A 15,256-nucleotide genomic window follows, 5' to 3' on the forward strand; every position below is an offset into this window, starting at 1 on the left:
AGGAACTTTTAATACATCAAGAGGCTACGGCAAACCGAAAAAAGTAATAATATACAGGGTGTTCTATTTGAAATATTGAAGTTGTTAGTCCTTTTTCACATGAGCGGCAGCACTGCAGCGCTGAAAATGTTTCAGATTGATAGAGCAGTGGTTTTTACCCAAGAAACCAATTTTTCATTGAAATCGTACCGTGGCCCATCCTGTAGTTTTCGTATACTTATTTCACATTGAAATCTATTCAATTGACCATGGATTCAAGAAAGAATTGAGATAATTAAAACAACCAATATAGATAATTTTTCTTAAAAAAATATTCACAATATATTTGAGAGGCACTTTCTACCATAATGAGCACTTCTCTTCGCGGTTCATTGTGCTGCTTTTAGGACAGTTGAAAGCTTTCGAGAACTCCTCCATGTTAGACAAAGCTCCTATAATTCTGAATTTTGGTGGTGAGTAGCCTTTGTTTAAGCTATACTCAAGATGCTCCACTGTTTCCGTAGAACAGAAAGTCTGGAAAAAAATCGAAAAAAGGTTATGTTAGTTGACTTAGTTAGCAGTTATTCACAGGATAATTTTATTCAGGAAGACTTAACTACTCAAAGGTGATCATGATCTACTTTATTTAAACTTACGGTTCCAAAACCAATAAAAAATAGTTGTTCAGCTGTGAATTTCTTGGATGCCATTTCTATAGAGTCGAATAACTTCTTCGATGCTGAATAAGATATTCTGACACCTCCATTGTCAGCTAGGTTTTCGTTCAAACTTGCTGATCCATCCACCTATGATTTTACTACTTAGCTATAGTTTTGTTGTTATTGCTTAAATTCCGATCGCAGTACAAATTTTTTACTCACAGTTCTGTTCAATTCTTCCACGTAGTATCTGTTGTATTGCTCTTTAAAACATTTAATTTTTTCTTGATATGCAATCAACGTTTCATTTGTCCACATATCGGCCATTGTACCGTTTCCATCGTATTTTCTACCAGAATTATCGAATCCATGAGTTATTTCATGACCTACCAAAGCTCCTAGATGAGAGTAGTCCCTGAGCCTGAAAATATATCGATTTATGCGTTAACCACAAGATATAATTTCGAAGTTTTAGTGTTTAGTTGATAAACCTAATTAGAATATTTTCCTAGAGACCACGTCACTCAATAATTCAATAATAATCGATTTTTTTCTCATTAGAACAAAGCTTGAAAAAATGCGTATTAAAATTTCGGAACATAGAATTAAGTCTGGATCGAGACATATACATATAGTTTCTGATTTTCACGAAGAAGAACAAATATTTTTTGTAAATATATGCAAACTGTTGACCTATTCAAGTATTTTACGAGATACAACATGGTTGAAACAAATAAAATTGGACCAAGCACGTATCCCTGAGGAACTCCACTCATCACTGGTCTGAGTTACAGAACTTAATAGCTCTAGATTGATGTGAAAATTCAAACTGTGTACAGTACACATATATCCTCAGAGGACTTACTTCAAGAATTGAATCATCAAGAAATGAGGAAATCCACGTCAGTAACGTACCTCTACCCCTGATTTGCATTCTAAAAATTGCAAAAGGTAACATTACTCAGACTAAAATGAAATTTCGATATGATCAACCCTTTTAATAAATCAATCGAATAGTCGGTAGTTAAAATAAAACTTGTTACTATTTCCCATAAGAAGCTACTTCAGGATAAAAAGTTTCATTTTTATATACTCACCCCAATTTTCCATCGAAAAATACTGGGTTCATCATGGCAAATGGTATTGCTAGAAAAAATTAGGTGAATATCTTCTATATTTTCTCGGATAAAAGTTCCACTCACTTATTTTGTTATTTATTCTGTTGTAGTAGGCATTGGTTTCAAAAGGAGATATATCCCAGCTAAAATCAAAAAAGACATAATCATGAATCTCACTAATGGCAAAATTTATTCATTTACTTTTAATTTTTGATGCAGAAATGCAATTATTTTATTTATTTATCCATATAATTTAATAAATTAACAAATTAGTTAAGTATAATCATCGGTTACCTCATTGGGCTTTAAAATGATATTCGAAGAGAAGGCGCACAATATACAGATCAAACTATCGTATGGATTATATTTATATTTGGCAGGCATATGTTAAAAAAGTTTGGAAGGAAACGTAAGGGCCTACGAACTTAATACATAATATTGGTACGTTATTGGTTTGTTTTCAGATAATTCTCCAGTTGAGTCGATCTAGACAACAACTAATTTTGTTATCGACAGCTTTTTCTTTGAATCAAACAAAGCTTTTCACAATAATTTAAACCTTGGTTTTCATTTGAAATCTTCGTCATCATATATTTGATGGTCAGCTAACTTCAAGTTTTCTCCGACTGTCGATTGTTGTTGAACTAGTTCGTGAATAATATCGAATTCTTTCTGTAGACACGACTATTTCTCTAGCTAGATATTACAGATCTTCTAAAACACAGTGAGCTATGGAATACTCTTCCAGTGCAAATAAGAGATATCTATCTTAGCTCTTCATTAGTAACTCGAAATATCGCCATGCGTCTTCATATTTCTCATATGAACTTCATATTGAAGTTCATACATTCCTGGAAAGCCTACTCGCGAGTATTTCTTCCTATTTCTCTTTCATCTTTATTATAATCTTATCTGAGAGATCGGACCTTCAGCACTAAACTCAAAGGTGAATATTCCAACCATGAAGCATTTGGAGCAGGTGTGTCCCATAGGATAGAACTAGGTCTTTACTAAACTTCTTAAACACTTCAGAGAGCAGACTTGCCAACAACTAAACGGCCAATAATAAATACTATCATTTTACTGATGGCACTGTCATACAAGCTAGTGGTGAAGATCCGACACAAATCAACCTAAACAACCTAAGAAATGCCATAACCGATGTATGCAACGCTACACGATGATCTGAATTCATCTTACGTAAAAGATGTTTTAAAAAACCGATGTGGTAATAATTAAGATTTAATTAGGGAGGTTTCGCTTCACTGCGACCTAATGGCCATTGTGTTCCCCATCAGAGCTATTTTTTCCATAACGTGATTAAAGCTCGCCTTCCAGTTCAAGAGTTCTAATGAACTCTAATATCTGGGATGGCTTCAGTGAAGCCAATTCTTCACTCCTACAAGTTTCATGTCCAAAGCAGGTTTTGTGTTGGCTAGCGATGGCGAGGCATTCCGTCACCAAGTGATCCGGAGTTTCTTCATCCTCCTATTTTTACTAACATCCAGATACTTCTTGGATCTCGTAGAGTCAAAGTTTCGAAGACACTTTTTGGATTGATCCAAACCAGGAAGATTCCGCCAGAGTATTTCTCTTTCGGTTTCCTCCTTTTCTGAATCTCTTTCTTGCAGGTAGGTACATTTTTCTACGCCACAGAAAAGTTCAAACCGATGTGGTATATACTTGACAGGCTAGAATCATACACATCTAACCACTCCTGGAACAAACTAATAGAAGACTTGAGAAAACATGCTCAATCGACCTTAGATGAGGATAAAGAGGTCTATTCATTTTAAGCCTTTTGCTAACTTATTAGCTTAAGGAATGCAATGTACGAGAATTGCAAATGAACTTAACAAAAAGCAATACATTTTGATAATCACAATATCCATACGATGCCATCAACCTATTCATATGGACGACTCTCTTCATGATGCTAGGCAATTTATTTACGAGGAAACCAAATCATCTCAAGAAGAAGCTCGATGTATGGGTACTACTACTACGGTCATGAAGGTTTTGCTGTGTGTTTGGTGGGATTGGCAGGGAATTAACTACTATGATCTGATCCCCTACGGTACAAGTGTTAACTCGGAACTGTACTGTCAACAATTGGACTGTCTGAAGAAATCAATCTCCTAGAAGCGGCCAGCTTTGGGCAATAGGAGAGGAATTGTGTTCCATCAGGAAAACTCCAGGCCACACACATCGATAGTGACTCGCCATCAGAAGCTCCGGGAGGTTGGTTGGGAGGTTCTTATCCATCGACTTTATAGTCCGGACCTGGCACCAAGTGATTATCATATGTTCTTGTCAATGGCGAACAATTTTGCTGGTGAAAAATTTGCTTCAACAGAGGCTTTTGAGAATCGACTGTCTCAATTTTTTGCCAATAGGGACGAGGGCTTCTATGAGAAAGGCATAATGATATTACCTTCAAAATTGCAACAATTTATATAGCAAAACAGCGCATATTTTACCTAAATCGGATCATTCTAACTATGGTTATGAACGCCTTGTTTTTCATGCAAAAATAATAAATTTCTTTTTACAACATCTTATGCTTTCTTGTGCCAGAGTTTTCTCATGAAATTAATCTCCACATATTTATGAAATATGTCAAATTGTTTGAGCTTGTTTTTGTACTACAGACATTCGGAAAACTGAATGTGTATGATTTACTAAAACTCATATTTCTATAAAAAACACCTGACTCAGTAGGTACCAACAACAAAAATTCAGATTTTTTGCTAAGCTATATGAGCCGTGACTTTCTCCCTCCCCTCAAACATCGCCTGAATCCTTCCCTGTCTGTAATATCGTAGTGACCTTCAAAATGTTCTTTATCACTTTTCTCTGATACTGATAAACTGTCACCAATAGGCTCATTGGTACCAGCGTTCTGGTCTCGGGATCGGCGGATCCAACCAGAATTTCAGGTTATAACTTCGATCGTTAAAATTCTTTAGAAAGATAGTATAGATATTGAAAAAACCTTTCGAAGAATACCACAGGTTCCAATGCGGTGTGAAGAACACCACGATCATTATGTTATAGCAACACGTTTTTTTGCTTTCAATTTCATGCAAATAACCCTCAAATTTTCTGAGAAAAAGTGTGGACGGCTAACGAACGGATTTTTAATTCGATTTTTAGATTCTACATTTTTCAGAACTGTGAAAATTTCAGTGAAGCTTGAATTTTTTTTCCTTGAACTATTTCAATGATCAAAATGTAGTTGAATAAATGGCAATAACTCCAATGACATTGAGCATACCTGTGTTCTTTCAGACATGAAGTTTGGTAAAAAAAAAACTTACTGGGCCCGGTTTCTTGGTCCACCCATCTGAGAGAACATATAAGCTTGCTTGAAAGCCCTCAGTCTTTGACCATTACCATAGCCGTCCCATCTCTCTATATTGAGTCCCTCATACACGTCATCTAAAGCAGTATTATTACCAAAGAATTTAGGCAAGCCTGCTAGAGTTATAATATTTCTCGCTTTTTCTAAGGCAGCTGATTTCGAAGATGTATCCATCCAATCTAATCTGAGCAAGGTCTTGGTGAAAGTTTCTAATAAATCTTCAATCATCATTTTGGCCTAAACTCGAGAAGATAAGGCACTCAATACATGTGAAACATTCAGAACAAACATAAGGGATACCTTGAACAATATATCCTTTCCATTATAATTTTCAGCAAAAAACACTCCCGAAGCCAAACTCAAACCAACCATATCAGAAGGTGCAATGTCCATCAACTGACGTGCACAATATTTCTCCCTGAAACAAAATCAATATGAAATTGTCTCAGATAATCGCCTCTATTTTTACCTTGGATATAGCGTCAGATTTTTGGCAGTATAATAATCTTCCATTGCTTTCCTGATTGACCAAGTACTATCCATAGCAGAAAACAATAGGATTCGCATTAAAATAAAATTCTTAACGATCTCGGGTCTGGTATTTCTAACTACATTCAAAACGTTGTAAACATAAGTGCTGTTCACGTAAATGTTTGTGTTGTTCGTTATTTTTACTCCAGCGGCACTGAATACAGCATCCAGATACTCCACCCAATCTATCTAAAATGGAAGTATTGGTGATTATTTTAATATGAACCACAATGTTTAAGCTTACTGGTGGCTTATGGTCGAACTCTTGGTCTGTCCACTTTTGCAAATCTCCTACTAATGTTGTTGTAGTTAAAGGAGTAACATTTGTGTCTTCTGGGATGCCCTTTAGATGAAAAATACATTTTTTTAATGTTCCACAACAAAACACGTGATTATTGAATTGAGCAAAAAAGTTGAGGTAAAAGTTAATAATACATATTTGGAAGGTTCTATTTTACTCTTTTCAATTTATACCATTATAGTCAGCACCAAATCATGGAAGAATACATCTTTTTCGGATAAATCTATAGGTGTACAACTTTGCTTACGCCGTTTTGCAATTGATGACTGTAGAGGTAAGTGGTAGTCGAAATGAATAGATCGTATATGTCATACACTATTACACTAAGCTTAAGCATTTGTAAACATAACGCCATCGAAATATTAGTCGATTTGTATCTGCATCATTCAGTTATTCCAGATTAAACATGCCAGCTTTCGAGCCAATTTCTCGTCATTTGCGGGAGGTTTTAATTTTCTGCTTTAATATGAAGAAATCTGCGGCTAAGGTTCATCGAATGCTCTCGATTACCTATGGTAAGGCCAGTATTAGTGAAGGAACATGCAGAGAGTGATTTCAACGCTTCAAGAATTGTGATTTTGCATGGCGGTGGAAGAGGGAAGGTCATTACTTGATCAAGACTCGTGTCAAACGCAACAATGATTGGCAGGATCATTGGGAGGGACGCAACAAGCCATTTCGAAACGCCTAAAAGTCGTGGGAATGATTCAGAAATAAGGAAATAGGGTTCCGTACCAGCTGAAGCCGAGAGATCTTGAACGACTTTTGTTTGCTTCTTGCAAGGCAAATACGGAAGAGATTTCTGCATCGCATTGTGACTGGAGACGAAAATTGGGTTCATTACGATAATCCCGAGCGCAGAGCATCATGGGGATATCCCGGCCATGCTTCTACTTAAACGGCCAACGAGAGACATGATGAAGTGATTTTACAGCATGACAATGCTCGACCTCATGTTGCGAAAGTGGTCAAGACATACTTGGAAACGTTGAAATGGGAAGTCCTTCCCCATCCGCCGTATTCACCAGACGTTGCTCCCTCGGACTATCACTTGTTTCGATCAATGGCACAAGGCCTGGCTGACTAGCACTAGATTGGAGGAAGTAGTGGTGAGCGATGGATATTACTTAAACTCATAAACGTGAAACCGGTTTTTCACAATGAAGACTCGAATTTCGGAATAAATGGCGGAATCAAAGTTGTACACCTATGTATCTCATTGCAATTTTCCAATTTAAAAAAAATGCTGAGTCTTCATATTATGGAATCGAATTCCTCACGACAATCCCGTCTTTCTTGTGTGAAGACACAAGTTACATCTGATAATTTCTTCGTTCCATTTCTTCAAAATTCTGTGGTTCATAGGGTGAAAACTGAAACGTGAAACTTGGTAAAGTAATGATAGATGTTCATGAAGACGTGAACTGAGAAGCTTTGGATCACTTGTTCATTCATCTGCCGATTGCACCCTCGGAGACAATATTAATGTTCATAGGAATATATATGCTCAACAAAGGTGCAATTGGCGCATGAATGAACAGGAGATCTAAAGCTCCTCAGTTCACAGCTATATACTTTCGTCATGTTTTTCAAAATTTGGTCGAACAAATTATTTCCATAGAAATCCATTTTTGCCTTACCAAGTTTCACGAATTCAGAACTAATTTTCAACTTTCAAGGAGGTTATATCCTTTCATGTGGGTTTTTTTGTTAATGCCTTGATTTTAGTTGGTACACGCATCACTACAATGCAGTGAAGATGGACCATTAGTGCTGAAATCTTGATTTGCAGTTGCAATTGATTAGTCTAACTTTCAACTATTTCGAATATTTCGCTATATATTAGTTTCCGTTCGAGATATACGAGAAATTCTAAAACTTTTTTTTCAGTAAGTTTTATGATTCATATGATACCCATAACAGATTATTGAGCTAAATTACCGTTTTAGATATATAGAGGAGAGTTGGTTTTTTTTAATTGGAACACCCTATAATTTTCAACGCAGTTTTTTAGTTGCAGATTAGTCCAAAAGCATCCCGTTAACGGTTTTTCAAAAATGTCATCCGTTTCAAAGATACTTAGTTTATTAACTTCATTCTTGAAATGGAACACCTAATATACAGTTTTTTTTTTCTCACTTAGTACAGCGAGCATTCTGGAGTTGACCGGACCTTGATGGAATTTTATGTTCGGAAAAGATTGATCACATCAATAAAAAACTATATTTCGAAAATCATTACTTTCGATTCCTTTCCATTTGCGAGATATTACTAAAAATTACATTTTTATCTTTTCCGCCGAGCCGAATCGAAAAAAATGGTAAAGGAAAAAAGTGTTTCCTTTCACCTCAGAAATCTTCGGTTTGAGATGAATTCACTCTACTACAAAGACTCGTCCTGTATATTTTTCATTTCTAGATTTAATGAATTTTGTTTTTTTTGTTGTTGTATAATTGTAATCGAGTTATATATAATGTGTCCCATTTTAAAAACAAAAACTCTCCTTTATATCTCTAAAAGGGATGATTTCTATAATCAGTTATGATTATCCTAAGTATAAACCATATCATAACGTTTAAGAATTTTTCGAATATCTCGAACAGAAAGATCTTGCGAAATATTTGAAACAGTTATTTTTCAGAAACGAATCAAGATATCTATATCTGCTTTCTGATGTCTTATTACGAAAAAAGAAATTTTTCCTGTCCTGTAGTTCTCAAGATGCTTTCAGTGATCATAAAATTTGGGGCACACTGTACACATCGCCAAACTACAAATATGGGGAAATAAACTACTTCATAGAAACTACACTGATCAACAATTGCTAGGGATCACTTATGAACTTCTCTTCATTTGTATTTTTTTCAAGTTATCTCGTGAATATCTGTACATTATATGTTCTCTAAGGAAAAAGTAAGATGTTTTGAGTTGATTATATCAAGTCTTCCTCACTTCATCGGCTCTTGTTCACAAAATCGATTATTATCTGTAGGCTGTTACAGGTGGAGTGAAAAGCAATGTGGTATTTGTTATTAAATCTGTTTTTTTCTCTCGTTCAAACACATAAGGTGACAATAATTGAAGAAATGAGAACAATATCAGCTTATCAGTCATGCCGAGAAGACGTTTGGCTCCTGTGCAACTGGACCAAATCATACGGTGGATACAGGAAGGTTTGTCCCAGCGAGAAGTGTCCCGGCGGTTGAATGTTTCGCAAAGTGTCGTGAGTCGGGCTTGGAATAGGTTCATCCAAAACGACTCAGTAGCTTATGTTCATGGGGGAGGTCGGCAGCGCAGTACAACAGCTGCCCAAGATCGTCTTTTGATCCTCAATGCTAGGAGAAATCCCACTTACCCGGCGTCGCGGCTCAATAGATCACTGAGAGTTGCAACAGGAGTTCTAATTTCGAACCAGACTGTAAGACGACGACTACATGTTCGTGGTTTGAGAGCACGTAGGAGGGTACAACATCCCCGTTTGAATAGGAAACACCGGGTTCATCGACGGCAATGGGCTGAGGAGCACCGCAATTGGACACTTGAAGATTGGAGCCGATGTTTATTTACGGATGAGTCTAGATTTCGTTTGGTCAACTCCGATGGACGTATTCTTGCTTGGAGGGAAAGAGGTCGAAGGTATGCAGAACAGTTTATGGTACCCACAACAGTTTTTGGCGGAGGTTCTATATGTATATGGGGAGGCATTTGTTTGAACCAACGCAGAGTTGGGTGTTCTACAGAACACCACCATGACCAGCCAGAGATATCACGATATGATTATTGAACCCATAATTGTTCCGTTTGCGGCTGCCGTGGACGAGAATTTCATTTTAATTGACGATAATGCCCGTCCACACCGTAGTCGTCTGGTTAATGAAGCGCTAGAAACTCATGCTATTGATAGGATGGACTGGCCAGCTCGCTCTCCAGACATGAATTGCATCGAACATGTCTGGTCTGAGATGTCTAGGCAATTGTCAACCTTAGAACAACCGATCAATAACCTGGAGGACCTTTCTAACGCTTTACGGGATTTTTGGACGAATTTGCCCCAAAATTTTATAAATCGTTTGATCGAAAGTATGCCTCGTAGGATAGAATGCTGGAGACGAGCTCGTGGGGGACCAACTAGGTACTAGCTTAACCGAAACTTCAGCCTTCTTGTGGTTTCATCATAAAATTTTTATGTTATTCAAACACAGAATTTTGAGTGTTCCTAATAAAGTCTTTTTTTCTCTCCAACTTTCCATTTTTTCATTCTTTTCTCAAGTGAACCATATTATCAACTGAAAATACTCTGATATCTGACTAAATTTATAATCTTGGAGCGAATATTTCAGAAATAAATTTAGAACAAGTAAGTGATCCCTATCAATTGTTGAGCAGTGTATTTGAATTTAACTTCACCCTGTGGAAATACTAACAGCAAAGTTTTGAATATCCTTCATGAATTTCAGTATTTCTCGGATGCCTTTATCGATATCATCATCTGTTACATCTACGTTAACATTATCCCTCAATGTTGTAAACACTTTTCGAAGAAAGATACCAAAAGGTTTATTATCTCCTTCCAACTCCTTCACGTATCTTCTCAAATCTAAAGAAAGAACTTCTAATAAAAAGTCTTCGTTGGATGGACGTGCCATACTCGGTGCAGAAAATGTGTCTTCTTCAAGCTATAAGCAGATCGAATATTAGTTTTTTTTTATTGAATAATTGGCCTCAACCCACCCTTATAAGGTTGTCTGTGGCTGTAATTGGAAAGGGTATGACAGTTATCTTGAACAACAAGGGTACTCCATATTTTGCAGTTAGATGTCCAATTTCTTTCCAGCCAAATGGTGGAAACGTATTGGGCGTTCGAAGTAAAGGCATGCCCCCTACCTCGTTTAGAAAAAATATTTCTGGATAAGGCTTTCTCGAGTCCGTTATTTTCAAATTTATGCATGATTGGAAAGCTGTTTTGACCTTATTGATGGCTTCAGATTCACTTGTTGCATGCGAACTTTTTAAGACATCTGGAATTTTCATTAGTTCAATCTACAATTTTTTGGAATTGAGTTGAATATTAGTTGGTATATTTCACATCAAAAAATAAGGAAACAATTTCTTATAAATCTCTAACTGGAAAGGTTCAGTTTCCGAAATGCATGCATAAATCCCAGAGTTATTGAGGGTGGACACTTTTGAATGAGACACCCTGTATTATTATAATGTCTGGAGTTATCTAAAATCTGTGGTATATCCTACTGAAATACATACTCGTGATCAGCTAATTTTGAGAATACAAGAAGCAAGCAGGGAAATAAAAAACAACTCCAATATATTTTGCAAGTCGGAAATTTTGTAACCCGAAAGTGATAAAAAAACTTCCTCTATGTAGAAGACTAGGAAGCAATGAACAATGCCATAAAATTACTCTTAATTGCTATGATTCACTTAATGTTTAATAGGAAAGTAAAATTCCCAGTACGTTTTTGAAGAAGAGGGTTCACAGAGTTATGGAGCACCAACGGAAAATAGTTATTTATTTACCAAGGGAGGAAAATAGTGCTTTTGAACCAAGCTGATACGGATAACTTTACAACGGAAGTTGTTCCTTCATTAGAGAACAATCTTGCTAGTGAACAGAATATGTCAATCAGCAATCATCAAAAAATGATTAATATTTCTGGAGAAAGTGGTTTTTCATAAATTAGAGAATTGTACAATTAATATCAGTCATTGAATTTTTTATTATCCCTTTTATTGTTGTTAATTTTATTGATAGAAGCTATTAAGTGATCTTTTTTCTTTATAAAATCTACTTAACGAAGTCATTAGAGAACAAAAAGTGTTCGAAAATTCAGAGGGAATAAATTTTATTATGAAAGTACTGTCATTTTTGTGAGATTATCTGAACCTTTCCAGATACCTATGAGTTATTCATATAAAAGTTATCGCCTTATTTTGTGACATAGAATATTCCGTTGAATTTTTCCAACCCAATTTTGGGATAGGTGTATATAACTATATTGAAAATTAAAGAAACTCAAATCTATCTCACCTATCATAAACTTCGTTATTGTGTCAGTCGAAACTGTAAATTGATCCACCACTTTATTCTCCTCGAGTGGATAGTAGTTCTTGAAATTGCCACAACAGAAATCGTAAAAATTGTCACAAGGATTTACGGAAGCATTGATGAACCTTAATTCTGGAATATCTATAAAAATCGATAGAACATTGGCAATAATTGCACAATTATTCAAGTTAAATTGAACGTAATATTATAAATCTTCAATAGTCTTGTTTCTAAATACTGTTCTGGCAGGCATCTTCAAAATTTTTGAAAATAATTAAAAAATTTTTAGCCTGCGCTTGCATACTGATTTTGAAATAGAGAGTTTCTAAATTTGAATAAGGATTGATAACACATGAATTATTATTGTCAATTTTTTTATACACTATTATATATTATAAAGAATCCATTCCTTGTATACTATGACTATACCTTGAATAATTTCCAGTATAAGTGAAAAGCGGTATATAAAGGACAATTCAAAGGTACATAACTCCGGAATTTTATACATACCTACCTTAACATGGAGAATATGGAGGTTGGATGGTTACATTCTTGTTGTTGATTGAATAATGGATTTGTGGCTTAAGGATAGGATAAATCAAACAAATCCTTATAGAATTGATGAAGATTCGATCCCAATTTGGATATTTTGCAAGACTGAAACGTTCATTAATTTATTTTAATTATTAATTTATATATGTTCGCTTTGACATAACCATTATGAACAATAGAATAGTGTACAAGAACTTGCCTTAGTAACACAAAATATAATATTATGAGAATGAAACTATAAGATAAAATATACTATACAAATTAAAATATTCAGCAGAAGCAGCCAAATACGTCAGGGCGAAAAATTATTAAACTTATCTGGTTCTTAAATTGCATTTACCTTTTCATCTGAATATACCTATAAGGTAGCACGATGTGTTAAAAAATTTTTCGTCATGACGTATCTAGCTGCTTCTGCAGAAAAAGTGTGTACCTATATTGTTCTTATAGTTTCATTCTTCTTTCTAAGGTAACTTCTTGTATACTGCTGTATTATTCGTAATGGTTATGTCGAAGCCAATATTCATAAAGAATTAATGAATGAAGATTCAAATTAAGATCGAAACGTCGACAGACGACAATTCTATGAGATTTGTTTGATTTGCATAATTCAATCAATTCAATCTAAGAAGACGAAGGAGGCAATATTCTTGTTGTTTGAAACATGTACAATATTCAGGAAAAAATATTACACTTAAGTATGTACACTTTAGCTTTCAATTCACAAGATGTTTTTTGGGACAAATTCCAATCGTAAATCATTTTATTTAATACATCTTAAAGAATGGACATTTTCTTTCTACTGAAAACGATTGTCTTGAAATGGTAATTCGAGTTAGGAAAGAGAAAAAAATCGGCCGGATTCATATCAAGGGAATAAGGTCTATTGAATTTTTGTACAGAATAGGCCGTTACTTTTCTTTTCACAAATCTGTTCATACTTAGATGTGACTTTTTGTATACTGTCTCAATCTGGTAAAGATTCTATGTATTCAACTGTTTTGATCAGAAAAATTAAATAAAAACCTTTGAAATTCTCCTCAAACCAATGTAGGTATTAAGAAAATATACCTTGGACCCGACAGGATGATTAGGTATAGATGATTCGTAAATATCATCATGTGATGAATCATTTGGTCTTACCTTCATCTTTAATTATTTTTACAGCATCACAAAAACAAACTACCAAGAACAACAAACAAAAAAGAGAAAGTTTATTTTTAATGCAACTCATACTTCAAACTCTCAGCGCAAGATATAAAATTGATAATTAATCAAGTGTTTGATGAGAATTTAATTTATAATATTCGATTGTGATCTCTTTGAAAAAACGTAGATAATAATTAATCTTGAGAAAAGGATGTATCCAATTTGCTGAGATTGATTTTCCTAGGGCAAAGATTATCAATCGTTTAAATTTGATTTACATACAAATTACAATAGTGAAGTGGAGCGATATAGATTTCAAAAGTGGGAACAATAATATATAGGCAATTATCAAATAAACGCATGACACATCCCTCAGATTTCTTGGCAATGTTCGGTTCGTTTTCCTAATGATTTGTTTTGAAGTGGAAATGAAACCACTTATCAAATAAGAAGACCAAGATCGTGCTATTGAGTGAAAAGTCGGGGTTAAACCCTAAATTCGTGAAGTTTGGTAGCAAACTCTGCAATATTTTTCTAAAGCTCAAGTCAACGGACAGCCCCTAAAAGCCACCACCCATGAAAATGTAACAAATAAATCTTAATTTTTAACTTCCAGTTTTCTAGATAAATAGGTACTCTTTTGCAGGGATCAGAACTGCCAACCATAGTTAAGAAATAATTATTAAATATTATTCATTATTATTTCACTGAAACGGGGTCATTACAGCCCTATTAGCCTACCGGGAACTGCGATCAAACTGATCTTTTGTTCTTAACCCTATCTATTCATCCAAACCCAGGGAGGCTGTCGATGCTGTAAACAAAACCGACGACATCCTCAGAAGCCTTGACTACCTACTTCATGAATATCCAGAACTGATTGGTTCTTATAGGCCAGTCAGCCCCCCAATATATGTTCACATGTTCCTACCTCCTTTCCACAGAGCCTGCAGATTTCATCTGCTGACTCACCCATGCGGTACAGTTATTTGAACCAACAGTGTCCTGTTAGCACTCCCACCATTACCCGAAGCTCAGCTCGTGGTAAAGAATTTTCTGGTAGAGGTCGGTGAAAGCATCATAATTTTCTTTATCTAAGCAAGACCCGGAGTATGCCTCCAGAGGGTATTCTCTCCAGAGGCTCTCTCATTATTGGACCGTTGCCTTGTATTGATATTCCAAGCCCACAAAAGGGCTCAGGACCAACAGGTGTTAACCAAGATGCTCTTTTCGTAAGTTTATCGGCTTTTTCCGATTCCTTCAATTCCATAATTCCTTCAATGCCATAATTCCCCGGTACCCATAGTAGATTTACTTAATTGCCTCTGGCCAGTTGCTTTATGGTATTTCAGAACCTCAGCGTAGCCTGGCTACCCTTAGTGATGTAAATACGCGCCTTTTAGGGTTGCTTTTTTTGAGACACTCTTGGGCGCAAGTATAGACAGCTAGTGTCTCGGTTTGCAAGATAGAGGGCTCACTTCCTAGGGATCCAGAGATCCTCGTTTTAGACCCATATACCCCAATACCCTGTGCCTTTTT

General features: G+C 35.6%; 1 protein-coding gene across 1 annotated transcript; it reads right to left on the reverse strand.

The window, feature by feature from the left end:
- Nucleotides 1-287: 287 nt before the first annotated feature.
- LOC123675114 (neprilysin-11-like) lies at nucleotides 288-13,871 on the reverse strand. Its single transcript, XM_045610366.1, has 13 exons — nucleotides 13,712-13,871; nucleotides 11,999-12,157; nucleotides 10,684-10,970; nucleotides 10,377-10,628; nucleotides 5,896-5,994; nucleotides 5,590-5,840; nucleotides 5,421-5,538; nucleotides 5,077-5,357; nucleotides 1,841-1,899; nucleotides 1,736-1,784; nucleotides 861-1,059; nucleotides 636-785; nucleotides 288-513 (listed from the first exon to the last, which is right to left on the reverse strand). Exons 1-13 carry the CDS (start codon nucleotides 13,800-13,802, stop codon nucleotides 340-342), a joined length of 2,169 nt encoding a protein of 722 aa, XP_045466322.1. The 5' UTR covers nucleotides 13,803-13,871; the 3' UTR covers nucleotides 288-339.
- Between the last annotated feature and the right edge of the window lie 1,385 nt (nucleotides 13,872-15,256).

Source organism: Harmonia axyridis, chromosome 3, assembly GCF_914767665.1.
Source record: "Harmonia axyridis chromosome 3, icHarAxyr1.1, whole genome shotgun sequence".
NCBI classification, from domain to species: domain Eukaryota; kingdom Metazoa; phylum Arthropoda; class Insecta; order Coleoptera; family Coccinellidae; genus Harmonia; species Harmonia axyridis.

Excerpts from the sequence above, each read along its gene's own strand:
- LOC123675114 (XM_045610366.1), bottom strand. The coding sequence starts at position 13,802 with ATGAGTTGCATTAAAAATAAACTTTCTCTTTTTTGTTTGTTGTTCTTG. Across the intron at positions 5,539-5,589 it reads AATCTGACGCTATATCCAAG|GGAGAAATATTGTGCACGTC; the intron begins GTAAAAATAGAG and ends ATTTTGTTTCAG. Across the intron at positions 514-635 it reads TTTTTATTGGTTTTGGAACC|ACTTTCTGTTCTACGGAAAC; the intron begins GTAAGTTTAAAT and ends ATTTTTTTCCAG.